Source organism: Aythya fuligula, chromosome 2 (assembly GCF_009819795.1).
Source record: "Aythya fuligula isolate bAytFul2 chromosome 2, bAytFul2.pri, whole genome shotgun sequence".
Classification (NCBI taxonomy): Eukaryota; Metazoa; Chordata; class Aves; order Anseriformes; family Anatidae; genus Aythya; species Aythya fuligula.
The window spans coordinates 119,055,840-119,076,909 of record NC_045560.1 but is presented as its reverse complement, the minus strand read 5'-3'; the positions used below and the strand labels follow the sequence as shown (position 1 = coordinate 119,076,909).

Genomic DNA, 21,070 nt, shown 5'->3' with positions numbered 1-21,070 from the left:
ACTTTTGGGTAGACCTGTGCGGTGTCAAGAGTTGGACTTGATGATCCTTAAGGGTCCCTTCCAACTCAGGATATTCTATGATTCTATGATTCTATGATTCATAATAAGGTGCATCTTTAAGTATCCCAAATGTCATTACTGCATCTATGGACATACATGTAAGTTTAAAAGGACTGCTCACATACTCAAAGCCAGTGAAATCTAAAAGAGAATTCCTTCTGAGGTATTTCCCTTACTCTGGACTCCACTAAATGGTTTGTGTGAAACTTCCTAGGTTAGTAAACACTACCCAACTATGTGATAATTTGTGTCAGAAACTATGTACACATCTCCTTCTTAGTATTTTTCCAAGGAAAATATCTCAGCCTTTCATTTCACCTCAACTGAATTGCTCTACTAATAACATTACTGCTCTCTTACATTATCTCCATTTGGTTCTTAGCATAACAAAGACTTGAGAGATGAATTCTAGAATTTTTATTTTGGTTTGAACTTTTGGAGTTTTAATATCTAGTTAAACATTTAGCAATTCCAAATTCTGAAAATAATTACCAATACTTATAATTTTCCTTTTTTTTTTTCATAAATAAATTGGGGTAATGGAGATTTTAACAAGCACCAGAGTTGTTATGTATTTAGCATTTTACATTCTGAATATATTACATGCAACATCCAATGCTATTTTGAACCTGATGGACCAAAAACATAAGATTTTTTTTCAGTAAATGAGTGCAAGGCTACTAATTGTTTAAAGTTATGCAAACCCACATACAATCAGAGATTTATAAGGTCTTCATTATTTTATTTGTTCGAGTTTCAACTTTAAATGGGATAAAATATTTAGGAAAATCTCCCTAGAGAACAGTGTGCTAAAGTTCACATGGAATATTTTGTTCCTTTTTCTGGGTAGCTTCCATCTTTTTCTATTATTTTCTATTCTGTTTAAGCAGAACACTCTTTGTACTATAGCCTCTGGCAATAAAGCTCTTAACTGTCACTAAACGCTTCAATACATGATCTTTACTATCCGCATCAATCCTCTTTATTCTAATGAGCTGCATAAATGGGAGTCCTGTTCTTAAATAGTGAGTGATCAAGCCATCAGTATGCAATTGGTTGTTCTCCATATTCCTGGGGGGCTGGGGGTAATCACTTTATCATATCTCTGTCATCATCATATACACAATTCACATGTATTAATAACATCAGAGAGAACTGCAACTCAATATATTTTTGCTGGAATAATACTAGCTGTACTATAAATTTCTCATCAACATCAATAAAATGCTACTGCAATTGAAGTTCTTGGCTATCCTTTGTTGGCTGATTGTAACAAAGCTTTTTTGGTTTGTTTGTTTGTTTTTAATTCTGTTTTGTAGGGTGTCTTAGCAATTCTTTCATTCTTAAAACATTGACTACATTTCTAGGTCACATTTCTTCGTGAATAGGAAGATTCAGGTAATATTACACACAAGTTAATATTTTGTACACATCTTCAGCTGACACAGCGTTAATTTGAAGAGATAATAAATAATCAAGAGCTAAAACTGGAACTGTCTCACATGAAAGAAACCATATTCTGTGTCTGGTGTCAGCAGTTATAACATCTGTCATAATCCTGATACAAGTGATTCCTCTTTGCTCAGCTTTATTTTTTGATAAATGCAAGTGCAAAGCATCATATTCCTTAATATGAAATTCTTGTGGAAAGTCTCATACAGTAGTATTTCAGGCCCAGGAGATATACTGGTATTCCAGTGACATAGATCCTGACCCCAGTAACAAAAACAGACTTAGCTTACCAGGCAAAGGCTCCTGATCTGCATAGAGAGCTGGCAGTTCCACACATTTGTCTTCATTAGGGTTGAACAAGCAGTCAAAAGCTAAATACATCTCTTCCTTTGTGCCCGTGTGCTTCATATGCAGTAAATCTAAGCGCCATGGCTGTTTTAGCTCACTATGTGGGCCAGTTACCTGAACTTTGTACAGTGAGCCAATATCTGCCAGTTCATCCTAAGTGAGAAAAAGAGAAGATGAATGGATTTCATTCTAATTGTGCCAGATCAAATGTAGTTGACAGCTGTATGCAACAGCTGATCAAACTACAATAGCTGAAGAATTGGAGCAGATTTATAACTGTTACCGTTTTTCCCCTTTCTAACTATTCTTTCCCTTGCTCTTTCATTGCAAATACTGCCCAGATAGTAGCACTGAAATACTGCCCAGCTAGCAGCACTACATGGGACCTGACCTTTCCTCTGATAGGGTACTTCCAGTTTCATACCATTTCTTTATATTTAGAAGAGGTTCTTTAGCAGAACTAGGTACTCCTCATTTTGGAACATGTTTATAGCCCAATCTAGTGTGCTTACTTCCTCTTTCACTAAAGACAGGAAGAACATGAAAAAACAGCTGGTTATTTCTTTGGTGTAATCATTAAGTCCTATTTACCAGACTAGTAGGAAGAACCAGGAACAGTTTCTTTATTCACAACTCCAAGGCTGCTTTCTGATGAACCCCATGATCAAAAGTAACATATTCTCACTCACTCTTTGGGACAGGGATCTCTTTACCCTTATTTTCCTGCTTTTCCCTTGCTACCTGCTTCTGCTGTTTCAGCAGTCAATCATGAAGAAACATCTTTCAGGATATGGCTTCATGAACACATTTCTGTGATACAAAGCTGGCTTGAGAAGCTCCTACTGCCTTGTCTGTCTGCTTCGTCCCATTCCATCAGTCTGGCCATATAGTTGTTTCTGTAGATCAAGGTTAAAACAAGGCTAACAAACCAACTGAGGTTAAATCTTCCAGTTTTCTCACAGGGGTCAACTATTTCCTCAGAACCCACAAAGGCCAATGGAAAGATGGAACAAGCAGTACAAGAACAGGACAGGTAATCGTCACACTTCCCTTGAAAATTTTCCTAGTTTTCAGCACTTTGTGGTTCAGGGATTTCCTAAACTAGAGTAGATTTCTGTAGTGTTTACCTTCAGGTCAGTTCCAAATTCTATTGTATTGGAGAGATGTACTCTACATTCATGGAGAGTAAAATCAGAATAGCATAACAGTAACACAGCATTGGCACCGAGGAAGGAATTATAGTTACAAGAAGGAAGTAATAGAATTGGGAAAGAAGCAGGCCATATTTCAATGCAGTCAAATTCATTCAGTCAGTCAAAAGGTTGTTAATATTTACGTTGAAGAGTAATAGGAGGAAGTGAAGACAAATGATAGAAGAACTAAGAGAAGAACTAAGTAAAGAGGAAAACTTGTGGGGAAAAAGGAGCTGATCAAGAGGAAAAACAAAATGGTAATGACAGGCAAAAATAAAAGAGGCTAACAATGCAAGAAAAAGAAGTTAGCCTTAAAAATCATGGTGACAAGGATGAATAAATTACATGAAAGACAAAAATGAACTTTCTTTTAAGTCTCATCTCATACATGATTTTTCCTTCTTCATCATTGCCCTAAAACCTCGATAGTATCTCATGGCACAAAACATTGTATGTATTACTTTTGTAATATCAACAAGAACTGAAAATCAGCACCTGTAAGCTGGTATGTACTGTGATATGCACATAGGAACCACTTTGCTTGGTGAAACCTTGGGAAAAGGTTCATTTCTACTCATTCAAAAAGCACTGCCCCAGTGACAGCCTTACTGCCTACAAACAAAAATGATGACCTGTGCCAAACTACATAGAGGACTTAAAAATCAATTTGGTAGTTTAGTTTAAAGAAACAATTTAACTCAGAATTAAGAGGGTCATCAGGTACATGATCCTTAGGCTTTTCTTTCAATAGATAAAGGTTGAAGTACTTTGATTTGAATTGCTTTTCCTGTAACTTGAAGTGGCAACTTTTTGTGATTCAGGTTGCCGTAGAAGATGAAAGAAAGGTGTAATGGATCCACTTCATTGCTCAAGTCAGATCCAGTGATGTCCATTATCCAGAGACCTGACGACTGCATGTTGATTTCAGGCAGTTTAGGACAAGAAATCAATCTTCTACCTTTAAAAATGATCAAAGAGAAAGAGGAAAGACGACAATATGACAGAATGGCATAAAATAACAGGCCCATAGCCTTTACAGTACACAAAGCAAGCTCTATTTGCAGGTTACGTTGTATCTATGGCAACAGTTCACTAAGAATAACACATCAATACCTTTATTATTATTTTTTTTTGGTGGTGGTGGTGGTTTTGTTTTTGTTTTTGCCAAGAATTTAACAGCTTAATGTTCTTGCTGTGTTTAAACTTTAGTTTCACAGGTATTTTCCTGATACCATGTTATTCTCCTTGTCATGTTTGGAAGTAATTACTAAGAGAACAGTCAGTCACCTTTTAGAGGTCTAATTAATTGTTCTTAAAAAAAGCAATCAATGTTACCGAAACCAATTTATCATTTAGAAGCACCAGCCATCTGTAGCCTGTAGAGACCTAATGCAAAATGAATAATAACAATGAACTTCACTTGCAACTGTATAATACTTAGCAATATAATGTGTTATAATAGTGTAAGACTAACAGGTAAACCTATTTTAAACACATAAAAAATATTTGCAGATCTTAAGAGTTCAATATTACCATCTTCTTCTCTTTTTCTCTATTAATTGCTGCTATCCTTCATTTTCATTCCATTTTAATCATTCTATGGGAAATGAAAATGATTTAATGGAAGGAAACAGCTTAGAAAAATCTGCTTTCTACAATTCAGAAAAAATTATACAACTGAATGCCTACATATCTATCAAGGGCACCTTATGATTTGAAGCCATATTCTTCGTTCTGGATGAACTTTAACAGTTCATTTACATGAAATTGTTTTCACAGGATTGAAGGAAGAAATCTTTGCTACAGGTCCTGCTGTAATTGTTCTTTTGCCAGATACATCCAGATTTGGATTTGCACATCTTTTGGTGTAGTAAACTTGAAATGAGTGTAAACTTAGCATAGAAAAATGGCACTGTTTCTTTGCACAGTGGAATAATACCATGGGTACTAAGCTCATTTAACTAAAGTAATTTTTCTCTGGATTTCAAATTAGATCCTAAGTGACCTGAAAATTAATGCATAAAACTTAAGCTATTTATCCCCATAAGGCATTCATCTAAAACTCTTACCTGCTTTAAATTTTTCATTGCAATGTGCTAAATCTAATTCAGAAGGTGAGAGTTTCATACACAATATACAGAATTTTATTCACTTTGACATTACTAGATGCAGTCTTTCTATAATAAAAAAATAAAACTGAAAAATCACATTTGCAATAAAAGAAAGACAATATAGAGATCTGAAAGATCTGTAGCCAAATTCAAAAATATGTAGAGAGGCAGACAGTTTTGCAGAAGAACTTACCAACTGTAACTATCTCACAAACAGTCTCACATAACCCCAGATGAGTATCAAGCCAGTTCCACCATGGGAAAACCCATTCTTTGTCTGAGTCTTGTGATTCCCTGACTATTACCATCTTGAGGTACATGCCAGCCCCATATCCTTCTCCATCATGCCCTATAACCACTTTTTGCAAATGACCAAGAGAAACAGCTTCCACCAAAAATGAATCCACCTGCAAAAGAAGGGAAACACTTAATAAAAAAATTTAAAAATGTTTGCACCCAAATATGCTTGAAGTCAAGGGAAAGCTTAGCCTGGATTTTGCTGAGGATATATATATACACATATTTTTAGTAACATTTAACATAACATCTCCCTTCTGAATCCAAGAAAACACACGCTAATTACATCTAACATCGAATCCTGTTTAATGACGTAACTTCTTCTGATCCTGGGATAATTTGTATTTCTTCAATCACTGCATATCACAATAAAATGTATATACCTTCTGACATAATGCCTTCTGACAGGCAAACAATTATGACAAGATTTTGGTTCTAATCAAATTTCTTTTAGGGCACTTCAAGTTTCTAAAATGTATCAGGCAAATTTATATTTTATAGATAATTCAGATTTTACTTAAATTAAAGTCCTAAAGAAAAGTTAGAAATCTAGGAAGTGTTCACTACCAGAAGGCTTTCTCAATTCCTCTCCAATAGTTAGAAAAACCTAAGTTTTTATTTTTCTTACAAAACAGAAATTAGTGCAGAAACAGAAAACTGAACTAGTAAGCAAGAGAAAGGAGATTAAGATGAATGGGGACAATGTGAAGAAATTTGAGCAAAATACCAGGGATAGGAGCAGAATGGAAAAGACACAGTAAGGAAAAGAGAAGTTTTGCTTTGTTTTGTTTAAAAAAAAAAAAAAAAATGCAACACAGAAATTACATGCCCCACTAAATTCTTTCTTGTTTTATAAGAAAGTCAAGTCCAGCCTAGGGCCAGATGGGCTTGATGGTAGCTTATAAAGGTCAACAAGGTTATGAACAACTAGAGTTTAAACAACAATATCTATGATTTCAAGGATGTGAAACTATTGGAGAGTGTCCAGAGAAGGGCTACAAAGATGGTGAAAGGCCTAGAGGGAAAGACATACAAGGAGCGGCTGAGGTCACTTGGCCTGTTCAGCCTGGAGAAGAGGAGGCTGACGGGAGACCTCATGGCAGTCTACAACTTCCTTGCGAGGGGGAGTGGAGGGGTAGGCGCCAATCTATTCTCTTTAGTGACCAGTGATAGAACCCAAGGGAATGGAGTCAAGCTGTGACAAGAGAGGTTCAGGCTGAATATCAGGAGGAGGTATCACTGGTCGCTCACTGGAGCAGGCTCCCCAGGGACATAGTCACACCACCAAGCCTGATGGAGTTTAAGAATTTGGACTATGCTCTTAGTCATATGGTCTGAATTTTTGGATAGACCTGTGTGAAGCCAGGAGTTGGACACAATGATCCTTATGGGTCCCTTCCAACCTGGGATATTCTATGATTCTTTGATTATATTCTATATTCTATGATTCTTTGGTTATAATTAACACCGTCATCGCAATAAAACATTATCTCAGTAGTAGGAACTTACTAAACCTGCTAAAAGGGCAATTAAAAGAAGTTATTGGCAAACTGATTTCTGAAAAATGCAGGTCTCACCAAAGTCCTATGTGTTATCTGTGCTACTTTTAAAAACAAAATATTGGAGAAGTAGCTTTTCGGTTGCTAACATTAAAAATACTTCTGTATGACAAAAATACTCATTTTCTTTTTAACAATAGTCAGGACTATTGACAGCCAGATTGTAAGCCAAAATCCTGAACTTTTTTAATTAGTCCATTTTAGGAAATAAATCTGTTCATGGAGGTAAAATAATTATTGAAAAGTGCTATCTTCTGTAAATACATGTATATATAGACCTGAGATGTATGGAAAATCAATTTTAGAAATTCCCCCAGTATGTACCAAATCCAGTGCTGTGGTAATTATTCAATGAAATTATTTAACAGAAATGTAGTACTCTCCTTGATAATGTGTATCTTGATAGTGAGCAAAAAATAAGATTATATGCTTTTTCAAACTTAAATGCTCAGTAAGCTTATGAAAGCTGACTACATATTAGAAGAATTGTATTGTTATTGGTCATCTAGAAGCATTCTCTTCTGTACGTGGAATTCTTGTCTCCCATCTAAAGTTATTGAGTAGACATTAAGTTAGTGCTTATACTAGTTTACAGAAACAGCACAAAATGCAGAAGTCTCACAGCAATTTCTGTAACTAATTTTCTATCAAAAATTTTTAATTCTTTGATTACCTAAATTTAGAATAGAAGAAAAAAGAGGTGTGATCACAGAGGTTCTCCCAGCAAACTGTTTTGTATGTGGTCATACAGAGCCCTGATTATTATGTGGGGATGTACTGGTACAGGAAGGAAATGACAGTGGTATTGAATACTGCTCTGAATATCTGAAAGACAAATACTGTTTCCATACTCTTGCTCTTCTATAACAAGATGTAGTCTGATCAGGCATGTAAGATGGCATTTTTGTGCTATTACCTTATTCCGTTGAAATTTTCTTCCTGGTGTTAGGGATGTATGGAGTTTCCTTACACCAGTGTCGCCTCTTGTCCCATAAAGAGTGATATAAACATTTGCAAAGGTTTCTGCTCCCCAGAAGTCACCAGTATGTACAAAGACAACATATTTATGGACTGCATAAAAATAAAATAAAATAATAAAATAAAATAAAATAAAATATTAAAAAGTGATATAAAAGACGTACTTAAAGGAAAACAACAATGTAGGTTATTTAGTAATATTAATGTTTGATTTTTTATTTCTGCAACTACGAAAGAATCTGAAATAGTCAGTTTACTCTTTGTGAATGTGATGTCTTGAAGCTAGCCTCAATAAATTCTTTCCATTAGCTTCCTTAGAAATTCAACTGAAACTGTACTCAGACAACTTAGACTTCTGCAGCTTGGAATTACCAGCATCCAGACAAATTCTGTCCATTTGTATTTTACAGTATAAGGTCCTGAAAATAAGAATTCATCTGAATTTGCTCAGGGACTGTTAGAAACAGTATGAAGTTCAAGGCCAAGTGCCAGGTCCTGCACCTGGGGCGCAATAACCCCAAGCAGAGCTACAGGCTGGGAGAGGAATGGTTGGAGAGCTGCCAGGCAGAGAAGGACCTGGGAGTGATGGTTGATAGTCAGCTGAATATGAGCCAGCAGTGTGCTCAGGTGGCCAAGAAGGCCAACGGCATCCTGGCTTGTATCAGGAACAGTGTGACCAGCAGGGCTAGGGAGGTGATCGTCCCCCTGTACTCAGCTCTGGTGAGGCCGCACCTCGAGTACTGTGTTCAGTTTTGGGCCCCTCGCTACAAGAAGGACATGGAGGTGCTTGAGCGGGTGCAGAGAAGGGCGACAAAGCTGGTGAGGGTCCTGGAGAACAAGTCCTACGAGGAGCGGCTGAGGGAGCTGGGCTTGTTCAGCCTGGAGAAGAGGAGGCTCAGGGGCGACCTTATCGCTCTCTATAGGTACATTAAAGGAGGCTGTAGTGAGGTGGGGATTGGTCTGTTCTCCCACATGCCTGGCGACAGCATGAGGGGGAATGGGCTAAAGTTGCGCCAGGGGAGGTTTATGTTGGATATTAGGAAAAACTTCTTTACCGAAAGGGTTGTTAGGCATTGGAATGAGCTGCCCAGGGAAGTGGTTGAGTCACCATCCCTGGATGTCTTTAAAAAACATTTAGATGTAGAGCTTAGTGGAGGACTAGTTAGCATGAGGTCAGAGGTTGGACTAGGTGATCTTGGAGGTCTCTTCCAATGATTCTGTGATTCTGTGAATGATCTTTGCAGTAATTAATAACCATCACAGGCCAACGAATAAACTACTATGTAAAGTTCATGTAAAATAGACTAGCAGAGGCTGGATGCATGACATATATGTATAAAAATTTACCAAATGCATTTATTATTGTAGGATACATGACAGCAACTTTAAAACTTCTTTGCCTCTGTGTTGCTCACACGCTTTCTTCCCTCAATCTACAAAGTCAGATTTGGATTTTCTGTTGAGAAGGATCATTAAATTGCAAATTGCAGATGTATTGATACTTAGACAAAATGAATGGCCAAAATTTTTCAAATGTAGTATTTAACATACTGTTCTGCTAAGCTAACATTTAACTAACTTAATGCTATAATTTATTTTAAAGTTGTTAACAGGTTTGAGATGGTCAGGGACTAGAACTACTGGAACTTTAGTTTAGAAAAGCCGTCATATCTCCAATTACTTTTATCTCATGTGTAACTACCCAATTTTCTGAACAAATGCAGTGTCTCCACATTCCAAGAACATTTCTGAATATATTCTAAAACTCTCAGTATGTTAAAAAAAAAAAAAAAAAAAAGTCCTTAGGGAAAAACAAATACAAAACTTTTTTTTTTTTTTTTTTTTTTTTTTTTTTACAATGAGAATTCCTCCTGTTAGTAACTAAAGCTATTATAAGCTGAGTAATTCAACAGTAAATCTACCACAAATCATTTCCATAGCTTTGAACATGTGCTGTATCTTTAAAAAATATAATTATATTTTTCATTTTTGCACACAAAATCATGCAGAAGATTTAGCAACTGTGAAACCCAATTTGTCACTTAACTGGAAAATTAAAATTTCTTAAATGGTCAGCATTTTTACAGTGCTTGTATGAAGACAGTTACCACATAGCCACTGAAGATATCAAATGCAGACTAAGTGCACTATTTTATATGTGTTTTCTTGTATGTGATTTCTTTTTGAGAGGTTAGTTTGCACGGTTCTTCACTGAGAGGCACTGGAACAGGTTGCCCAGAGAAGCTGGGGATGTCCCATCCCTGGAGGTATTCAAGGACAGGTTAGATGAGGCCCATAGCAACCTTGATCTACTGGGTGGCATCCCTGCCTACGGCAGGGGGATTGGAACTAGATGATCTTTGAGGTTCCTGCCAACCCAAGCCATTCTATGATTCTACAATTCTATGACTGTTCATATTTCTTCACTGTTCTCACCTGGCAAAGTTTTCTGGTCCTCACTGACTGCAGGGAATTCTTTCACAAGCTCCTTGTCTTCTTTGCTAATGGAGAGCCAGCAGTTACAGTCAAAGTTTAGTTTTTGTTTTGCATGTAGCTCTTCTAAGTGGAAAGACTTCAAATGCCAGCCCTCAAAGCCTGGCACATCATCACAGCTGACCCGAATCTTGTATACATCTCCCACATCTCCAGTCTCAACCTGCAACAAATATCATAAGGAAAAGTGTACTGTCAGGAGCACTTTACTCACAGAGATTTCCCCAGCTGTGTAGAATCCCTTAACTTAACATCAACCAATGGAGATGCTCTATGGCTAGGGTGAGTATGATAGGGCAATCCATCCTTCTCTTTGCCATAGGTGAGGTTGCCTTCTTTATTTCTTTTTTTATTTATTCTTTTATTTATTTATTCTCTTATTTATTTATTCTTTTTTATTCTTTTATTCTTTCTTCTATTTTATCTTACTAGCAATGTGAGTAGGACCCTTTAACATTAGGGTGAGCCAAGATTAAAATTAGTAATATCTGCACATAATACAAAAGGTAATATTTAAAGCTATGACCTTACCAGAGCACGTTAACTTACAATTAAAGGCTCTGATATCAGCAGTCACGTTAGGTATTAAAATTAATGATAATTACTACGAGCAGAAAAATTTTTAACTAAATTCTCATTTGCAAAATGATTAGAATTAAAACATGAAATTACTTTACAACCACTTCTGAGGGAAAGAGGAGGGATATTTCTGCAGAAATGTGAATCACGAATGTTACAGAAATAACTCTGTAGAACAGCATAGCCCTGTTCCCATACTACCCATGAGAAACTCAGTATCTGGTTGCTGACTGTGGCCTTCTGTGAGATGTGGTTAAACCATCCAACCTAGGGCTGTGGGAATTGGGATGATCAAACTGCATCAAGCTCTAATGATCCGTATGGAATTAGCATCTGCACAATAAGTCTTCTGAGCCCCCAGCTACAAGAAAGATCTGGTGGGAAGGGAAATTCAAGTAAAACATAAAACAGAACTATTCTAAAAAGTGTAACAATTATTTTTGAGGATCAAAACAGAAAACTTTACCAGTGGCCTTGTTCGTCCCACCTATTGCATTTTATTTTCCCAAACCAGCTACAACAAAAGCTTTGGTGACTATTGCCAGGAAATAAATTCTTCATGCATCAAGTAGCATCACAGTAAGATTCTGAAGTTAGTCTTACAGAACCATGCTCTAGAACAACCAGCAGACTGGCTCTTAAGTCACAGCACAGAGCTCCTAACAATTTAATTTATTCTATTAGCTCTGCTCTTGACAGCCATTCAGTGCTGACCTACCTTGCTTAAAGCTAGTTCTTGTGCCTGTGCTTAATGGAGATATACATGCAGGGAAATATTAGTAAACTTATTCTTATTAGGGAAAAACAGTATAGAAAGCATGTCTTTGTCATTTTGGGAGAGAGTTGAGTACCCTGATTAATAAACGTTATGCAGATAAAAAATGCTAAAATCACAGTGTATGAAAAGGAACGATTAATTTAAAAAAATAGCAACCTGCCAAAATCATTTTACAGAAGCTTGAACTGTTTATGAAGTAGAACTTATGAAATGAGGCAAGAAATCACACCTGATGACTTAAAAGATGCCTTCCAGTCTAAATTTCTTGAGTAAGTATCAAAAGAGGTTGCCATGTCATTCAAAATAAATAAATAAATAAATAAAATCAGAATTCAATCAGAATTCCTCTGTAAGGACCAGAGAAGAGTTCCTACCCACCATCTATGTAAAAGCAGAAGCACGGACCTGTTTCTGTGATAGTCCTGCAGCCCCATGGCTACAGGGAATCTCTCAGTTCCTGAACTGAACTCCACAGCATGTAAAATAGACACACAACTGAATCTTTACATCAGCGAGGACACCAGATTTGTCCTCTGAGCCTAGCCTGCTTGCCTGTATGCTTGCTTTCAAGTGTACAGAATTAAGGCCATCCCAGACTGTGATGCGCATGTGAGGAGGGTTATGCCTCTTGGATTTACCGTATCCTCACGTCCTGACTTGGTCTCCACCATTGCTCCATAAAAAGGGAAATACATGGGCAGAATTTCTTGTCAAGAGTTTTTCATTCAAGCTGTGTATGATATCATTAGCTATGGCACAGTAAGTGGTCTAATTTCTCTTAAAAAACGTGCATTCATCTCTTATTAAACTTAATGGGAAATATCCAGGTTCATCAAGAGAAGAGTGCACAGCTCCTTCACACATCTAAACTATGGTCCCCTCACACACACATCATTGCTCCTGCTCTTTCAGAACCAGACTACCGATTTTGAAAATGATTGCCTGCAGATTTTCCTTCTTGCATATAGACCTCATGACTGTATCACAGAGCTACTTTAAATGCAATGTACCACTCATTCCATAAAGCTCTGTGGTTTGAACTGCAACATTAGAGAATTTGGTTATTTTTATTTAACAGGGCAAGCTATACCTCACATTTTACTCTGTCTTCTGCTACCCAAATTTGCAATTCTCTGGACTTCTAAATTCTCATAAATACATGTTCAATAGTCATTGTAGAAAATGGACAGGTCAGATATAGAAAAATAATTTAAGAATACATAATTTAAGAGTCACTGTTTTCCCTTCTTTTTCTAGAACCACAATTTTGATGAATTTCATGCCTTTGAGCCATGAAGAACTAGCAATCATACTGTCCATGATCTGTTGAATTAAACACCAAATATTTCCAAGTGAATGTAATATATATTACATTCTCCCCTTTTCATGTTTATTTGTTTGGGATTTTTTCCACAGTTCTGGCCATTATTATACTTTCTGTTCAGTTCCATCAATGTAACAGAACATTGTCATTACATCATGCTCATAATCATTTTCTGAGCAATTTAATATAGTCAGTTTCCCTTTGGAATATGATATCCTATCTTTGATCCCATAATTGGCTTTGCCTTCCATCAATGCCTATTAATTGATGCAAAATGACCTTCAATGCAGAAAAATAATCCATCACAAAGTACATATTCAATGAACATCCTCTTTTTAAATTTACAGACTGTTTGCAAGAGGAAACTATTTACCTCATTTTTATTTATGATTAAAATTTCCTGATTAATTTATCCACATTTATTTCTTCTGAATGGTTTTATGTAATATTCAGTACTTGAAATCTGAGCTGAATTGGACGTGATTTGTCATATACTAAATAACACAGTGTTTTTCCATTACATGACTGAAGGAGCATAGTTCTTATAATTAAGAGGATGCCTTGGCAAAGCCACCGGGGTTTTGAAGCTCTCAGAGAAAGTAACTGATGAAAATGATTAGAGAATTTCATAATATTTTAAACCTTATCCTTTTTGAATCACACAGGACTTGTCCAAGGGCATCAAGCCTAATGTAATTAAATCTTTGTAAAATTCACTGTTTAGGTGCACACTTAAATTAAATTCTTCATTATGTCTCTATAATAGATATATATATCTGTGCATAAATTATTCTAATTGTAAAGGGTGTGGTCAAAGCATCCTAAAATTCACTAGAACAGGTATCAGAAACTCCAGAAATCCTACTGCTTGTTGTCTGGAGCATCATCCCACACTTTGGAAAATACCTAGCATATTAGCATTACATAATCTAAAATTTTCTGTCATCCTTATAGTCTTTACCTGAAAATACATTCCATATTGGTTGTGTATTTATGAACAGTTGTACCTGCCAGAGCTTTGTGGTTACAATACTGTCACTCATTTCATACTACCTGTGCTAGTGCTTTGGAGAATAGTTTTAAAGATCCTTATCCCAAGATCCGTCAGTCAACGTAACTTTGCATTTTATAATTATCTGTATAACATGAAGTGTGCAGTACAATAGGACTCTCCAAAAGCATGCTCTGACAAGCTTACTCTGTAAGCAACCAAGAAACCTGCTGAGGACTAGGGAAAAGTTATATATATACTTTACAAATTTGCTCATTCCGTTAGAGATCAAGAATTGATTTTTATCACTGAAATATAAGAGAAAAAAAAATCTACTATTGTACTGTCAGTTTACTTACATTTTCCCAGTTATTTTCCAATGTGTTTGTTCATTGGAGCTGGCATGGTTTCTTGCCTTGCTATCTTCAGTGCTAGAACTCCCAGATGGTTCAATAACATAGACAAACTTACTTATTTCTCATTTTATTTATTATAAATAATGTATTATAATTAAATTTATTCTTATTTAAGCAGATCACCCACTCTACTACAGCTATGTGAGACCATTGAAAACCACCAACATGCTAGCATGCTGCTATTTTTTCTAACAAACTATTTTTTGCTCTTGCTTTGTGCAATTAAACTACACCTGTTCTTTCACAGGAGTTGGTTTGAAATATTTTGGATCAAATAATCATTTTGAATACGATGTACATCTGTGCATACATTTCTGTGAGAACACCTGGAAAATCAGGAATTTACACGCATTCCTGTCCTCAGTGTGCAATAAATGTATCTCTGAGATCAAAAATAAGCCTACTGTTTCAAAATAAGCATGAGTTGCTTATAGCACATAACCTGCTGTACTTTTTAATGCACTGACATTTGTCTAAGACCAGGATCTTGGGGAGGTTTAAAAGTTCATTTACTAGTGCTTGTTGGGAAGTTGAATTCACAGCTTGTCCGCCTGGTGACATCATGCTCATGCCTCCAGCTTGCTGCTACAGTGGGAGAACATGAGCAAAGCTTCTGACAGCCTTAGTAAGAAAAAAGAAAGAGAGAGTAAAAAGAAACTGGATTTATTAGCTGAACCACCTAGAGAAGATAAGAGGATATTTATGATGATATCTGAATCTGAGGATCCTAAGGGCCTACTAGTTTGAGTTCCTTAGAGTGCTACAAAAACTGGAAACACTGTAAGAAATGAAGCAAAGAGACAAAATTTCATGCCTAGTAAACAACACTCAAATAGTTTTGAGTTTTTCTTTGAAAAAAAACATTTTCAAAGAAAGCAACAAAAACAGGGGCACAGATAGCTGTCAGGAAGATACAGACATGAACCCAAAGCCAATCCAAAGTATGAAGAAGCATTTAGAAAGCTGTTAGGGTGGAACCTCAGTATGATGCATATAGTATTATGGCACATAGGATAGTAGGGAACCTAGGATAGTAGAGTAGTGGGGACAACCAGGACACATATATGACAATACTAGCTTCTTCCAACATGGTACTCAGTCAGTGAAATCAGGCAATCAACAAAGAGTACATGCCATTTGAGAAATTACCAACAGGTTGCATGTAGCAGAGGCCTGCTTTATGCAATGATAGACTCTGCCTTTATTGACCTCTTCAGTTTATGCTAGTGGATTAGGAAATGCCTTTTGTTGCTCAGTTTCCTCTCTGTTTTCTGATAAGCAGCAGCTTTCTTGTCTTTAACAAGTGCCATTTATCTTTTCATTTACTCCCTGCAAAGTTCCTAAATTGATTTAGCTTGTTATTTAAAATTTGAAAAATCAGTCTGGATCAGGTCATTATGATGAATATTTGACAACATTTTCTAAATGTAGTTTTGTCATTGTTTTCAGAGTGCTTATTGCAGCCATTGAAAAGCGTTTCTGAGGTTTAACTGCCTTGAATTGCAAGCTATTTCTCTCTTCTATCTAGAAGCTGCACTTCAGGCCAATGAACATAGTTTGCAATGATGTAACCTAGCAAGCCAGAACAGAATTTGACCATTAAAAAGACACCTCAGATGAATACTCTCAAAAAAGCAGGATGTGTATGAGGTGTCAGGTCTGTATTAGGGTTGATTTTAATACTGGTCGCGTATATGCTGTTACTTCGGTGCAACTGCCTCCATTGAACTTTGAAATGCATTCTCCTGTGATTTATGATCATCCAGAAAAATCTGCTGCCTGTTGGCCTCAGGGACAGAACCATTTTTGGGGAGAGTGGAGAATGCCTTAGAAAGACTGAAACAAAGGAAAGAAAAAGCCACTCACGTCCCAGAGGAATACTGTCCAATCCTTCATTTTCTGCATTCTCAAATAATTTTATATTGCTTTTGTAAAAACTGCAACTCAGGAAAAAAAAAAAAAAAAAAAAAGACAAGCTGATGAATGCAATAAATTACATGAAATGGACCATTTGTTTCCCTGATACATACAGAAAATTTGAAGAGAACACTGCAGCTGGCTGTAGTAGAACAGAACCACAAGTAGAAGATGACCTAAGATCTAAAGTTACATCATTCTGTCTTTGGCAATAAATATGTCATTTTAACAACAAAACTAGAATTCCACATATATTTTGGCTGCAGAGGAATGTCACGAGGAGCTCTGTATAGTACTGTATATTTATGACTTACAATGAATTCATCCATTGCTCTGGGTAGAAAACACACGTGTCCTGATCTTTGTGGAGAAAGCAGGATCTTATCACTTTTGCCCTTTGAGCCATAAATCACAAGGGTCCTTTTACAATCCAGTGGTTCCGGGGAATCTCCATCTGTGTTAACCTGCACTCTCCACTGTTGAGCTAAACAAAATAAAAACAACACATTTTCAGTATCAAGAGACTGAAAATTAGTCAAGAGACTAATGAATGCCATTGTTATTATTACAACAAAGAATTTAAAGATAACTAGGAGCTTACATCCTGTTTTACAATAATAGACAGATAGACATTCACTCTCTGGAAGATAATTATAATGTAAATAAGATTTTACAAACAAAACACAACAATCCAAATATGTGTGCAAGCAGTAATTAATACAAAGAAAGAAAGAAAGAAAATATTTGGCTATGCTTTTGCATTCCTTATAACAAATTACTTGTTTTAATTGCAGTAATTCATTTATTAAATTTTGGTACTTAAGGTGTTTCTATGTTACATGAAAAAGAAAACTTAACATTTTGGAAAACTTGTATATGATCCATTTGCAAAAACTGCTGGCTAATACACACCTAGTTAAATAATGAAAACTAAACCTCATTTCTCTGATTTTTCTAACCTAATTTGTCATATTCAGTCTGCTCATGTGTCAGATCATTCATTAGGACTGAATCCAAAATCTAGGGAACTGCAAAGTATTTTCACTGAACGCAGCTCATGGATTTCAGACATTCTTTTTGGTAGATGACATGTATTCATAGCAATATTTGAAAGTCCAGAATGCAACTCAGAAACTGCAGAAAACCATTCCAGGTGTGTGAAAATACGCTGTGTCTTAGATGGATAATATAGATTAGAAAGTTGCTTAAGTGGTTGATTATAAATCTTGCCCTGAATTCAAAAGAATTATTTGTAGAAACAACACTTGATCCTGCATGGCAAAGGGAACTTAACAGTGGAAGAAAATTAAAAACCTATGTTTAGACCGTGACCGATACTGTGATAATAGGATAATTTGCTAATGAGATTAACATAAAAGAGAACTATTTCATGATTTTGGGTAAGCCTACAATGCAATGTGCTGACAAAATAACCTGTAGAATAGTTTAGTTCTGAAATAAATTAGATGTGATTCTTTTTCTTATACTACTGTTTTTTTTCACACCTTTTGTTTTCCTCCACCTGTTTGGAGGTAGAGATTGAATGAAAACCTTTTCTGGTTTTCTTGACTTATGATTTTTCCCCTGATTTTTTGCTTTGTCTTCTTTAGGTAAATCTATTTCCCCCCTTGTTATAGAAGCTTTTTCTCATTACATCTGACTGTTCCCTGACTCTTCTGGGCTCAGCTACAAAACAGCAGGCGAATACACATCTCACAGTCAGTCTGCTGAGTAACACAGGAGCTGAAAGGATCCTTCCATCTGAACTATTTTTTTTGAGGTCATTTCATGAGTCAGATGTAGTATAATGGAAGATTCAGACTTTGCCTAATGAGGAATGTTTGTTGTTTGATACTTGTGCCAGCTTTGAATTTTATCTCCTTGTGCCAGGTTGGCATGTGGTACCCTTCAGGGTGTCACACTTGGTGAAGTCAAGCATCATTTGAGCTTCTGCTGTTCCTGAGCACTCTGAGGGTTTATGAGCAGATTCAAATTTTCACAAAGACTCCTGACATAGCCCTGAACTTCATATCCATTCCAACCATGCCCCATTTTGAAGACTGACCCTGGAAAGAGCAGAAAGGAAATTAAGATAATTTTGCATTACAGTGTTTCCCAGGTGAGCTTTCTTTTTTCTGCTTTCTTTCCTGCTTCAGGAGAAAGCAAGCACCAAGTTAAGAGAAAGCAAGGACACATATCTGCCTATCTTCTACTCCAAGAGGCAGCATGTTTAAAGAAGGTATTTCGGGCAAGGTGATTTATTTTAATTAATGTCTAGGATTGTGTTTTTAATTATCATTTCAGAAGAAAGGCTAAGACACCAGCTGGGAGTTTTCCAGGAAATAAATCAGTGGTTAACAGATTTAAAGCCTCTTAGCATCTGTGACTGCTTGTTCTCCTACATTTGCTTTGAATGCTTCTACTGCTTGGTAACAGAGCTAACCCAGACTCACAGTATTTCCTTTCCGTTCAGCAAATTCATTTAACCTGCTCATGCCAGAATAAGAAAAAAATATTTTGTCTAATATTATATTATCTTAGATAGCTACTTCATAAGGATGGCAGTCACCAGACAGGAGACTGATTACTAATACATACTGGGTTCAGTGACTTCTATATCATTTTTCTATATTTGGAATTTCAGAAAATTCCAAACTCTTCAGTAACTTCTGAAAATCAGATAGCTGGTCCTGAGTAGGTAGGTCACCTTCTGTACTTCATATGCATGGCCACATAAAAAAAAAAAATCCTTTTTTCCTGATACTACTGAACTACATTAGCTTCTGTTTGGAGTGACTGGTGCTTTACTGTGTTATTTTACTTTTAGCTAATGTGCAATAGTATAGTCATTTTCTTTGAGACATCAGTATAATACTGCTAAAATGAATGCTGGAGAAGAAACAGGATTCAGAAACAGAAAGAAATCTCCATATTTTTTCTCTTTGCTTAAACAATATAAGCAAAGATCTTATTTCACATTATAGGGATATATCCAGAAAAAATATTATAAGCATTTGTCAACTTTAAGGAATTAAAAGAGATCAATCATAACAATATCTTTCCAGAAATTCTTTTAACCACTAGTTTGGAGCCTGAAAAATGCTTGCAGCAAAATTGTGAAAATCAAACCTTCAGTAACTTCTGTGCATAGCAAATTTGGCATGGTAAAACATAAAGTCAACATTTTGTTATATAATTAAGAAAACTGAAAAAGGAAGGATTCTTTTTTCGTCTTTCAAAATACTAACAAGTTATGTGTTGTTAGAGGATCGGCGTCACTGTTTTTAGGACATATTATTCCTTTTTTTTTTTATTCTGGTGAAGCAGGACCATGCTATTTGAAATTCAGTAATTCTGTGATTATCCTTACTCCATTAGCAAAAGCTTGCCAGATAGTGAATGATTTGAAAACAAAGGAAATCAAAGGAGAATTTACTTCATATTTTCTCTTTTCTTATGAATTTTCTAAATGTCTTAATATCAAAAACCTTTCCCAACACAAGATCCAACCTAGAAATATCTATTAAGTGAACAGCGTTCATTGAAGTTGAACTGTATTTTATGTGCTACCCACAAAAGCCCACAATGCCACAGAGCACCCTACAAACCACACTATAGGAGCCCAGCTCATTTTAACTGACTGCAGAATGGACAACATTGGAACATGTTCGTGGTTTTGCTTTGAGAGAAAATCTTTTACTAGGTACTCCAAATATAGTCCACCTATTTTAAAGCAGAAAAGGAAAAGAGAAAACAGAACAAGGAAGTAGCAATGTAGGAGACTTTTAGAGACTGATGTAAAGTCCCATTCTCCCTCAGAATGACTTCATCATTGGTGACTTGAGAGCAGCTATTCTCTACCAATACAATCTCCTTTGTCTTTGCTTCTCTTGCATCAAACATACATGGAGAAATCAACAGATGGATAGATCTGTTCCTGTGCTTGATTTGCCAAAACTTCTCCATAATCTACAGATGTACAAATGTTGCTGAAAAAAATGATATGGGCCTTCTGCATCTAGGCAGAATCCATAGCCACCAGCAGCGTTCACAGGGATCTGGAATTTATGCTTCATCAAAGTTGGCATAACAGAGGCCTGTCTGAAAAAGTACTGGGAGTACTCAAATAACTCGCTTAGCGATGACAACTTTCAAACTCTCTGATTTGGCTTGGTGGTTATTAGCTTGTTAGTGTTCTCCAAAGAGAATGAGAATTCTGACCTTCAGAGTGACTTACTACATGTTTTGTTTTGAAACCTTTGGTTTAGACCTGACCTGAGCACACTTTATTCTGGAAATCACCAAACACCAAATTTCTAAGGCTTTTCCTGAAGCCCACTTGCAGAGTGCAGCTCACATAGTATATGACCACATGAATGCATAAAATATTGTCTCCCTAACTTCAAAACTGCTGCATTCAGGAAATGTATGTTATATGGAAAGTCTGCACATCCGCTGTGAGCGTACCTGCTTATCACTGCTATCTTCTCTAACATGTAAAGTTTTCAATGCTGCAGATGCTCAGAGAATTTAAAGCAGTTACTTTCTATTCCAAGACTCTTCACCTCTGGAAT

General features: G+C 36.2%; 1 protein-coding gene across 1 annotated transcript in view; it reads right to left on the bottom strand.

Annotated features, from left to right (window-relative positions):
• Positions 1-21,070, bottom strand: part of RP1 (RP1 axonemal microtubule associated) — a 189,763-nt gene that overhangs the window by 67,019 nt on the left and 101,674 nt on the right. Inside the window, exons 31-36 of the mRNA XM_032182911.1 lie at positions 16,811-16,980; positions 10,435-10,654; positions 7,937-8,091; positions 5,358-5,571; positions 3,821-4,011; positions 1,803-2,013 (exon numbers count right to left, since the gene is read on the bottom strand). Of these exons, the coding sequence (XP_032038802.1) occupies positions 1,803-2,013; positions 3,821-4,011; positions 5,358-5,571; positions 7,937-8,091; positions 10,435-10,654; positions 16,811-16,980 (1,161 nt within the window). The remainder of the gene's footprint in view (positions 1-1,802; positions 2,014-3,820; positions 4,012-5,357; positions 5,572-7,936; positions 8,092-10,434; positions 10,655-16,810; positions 16,981-21,070) is intronic.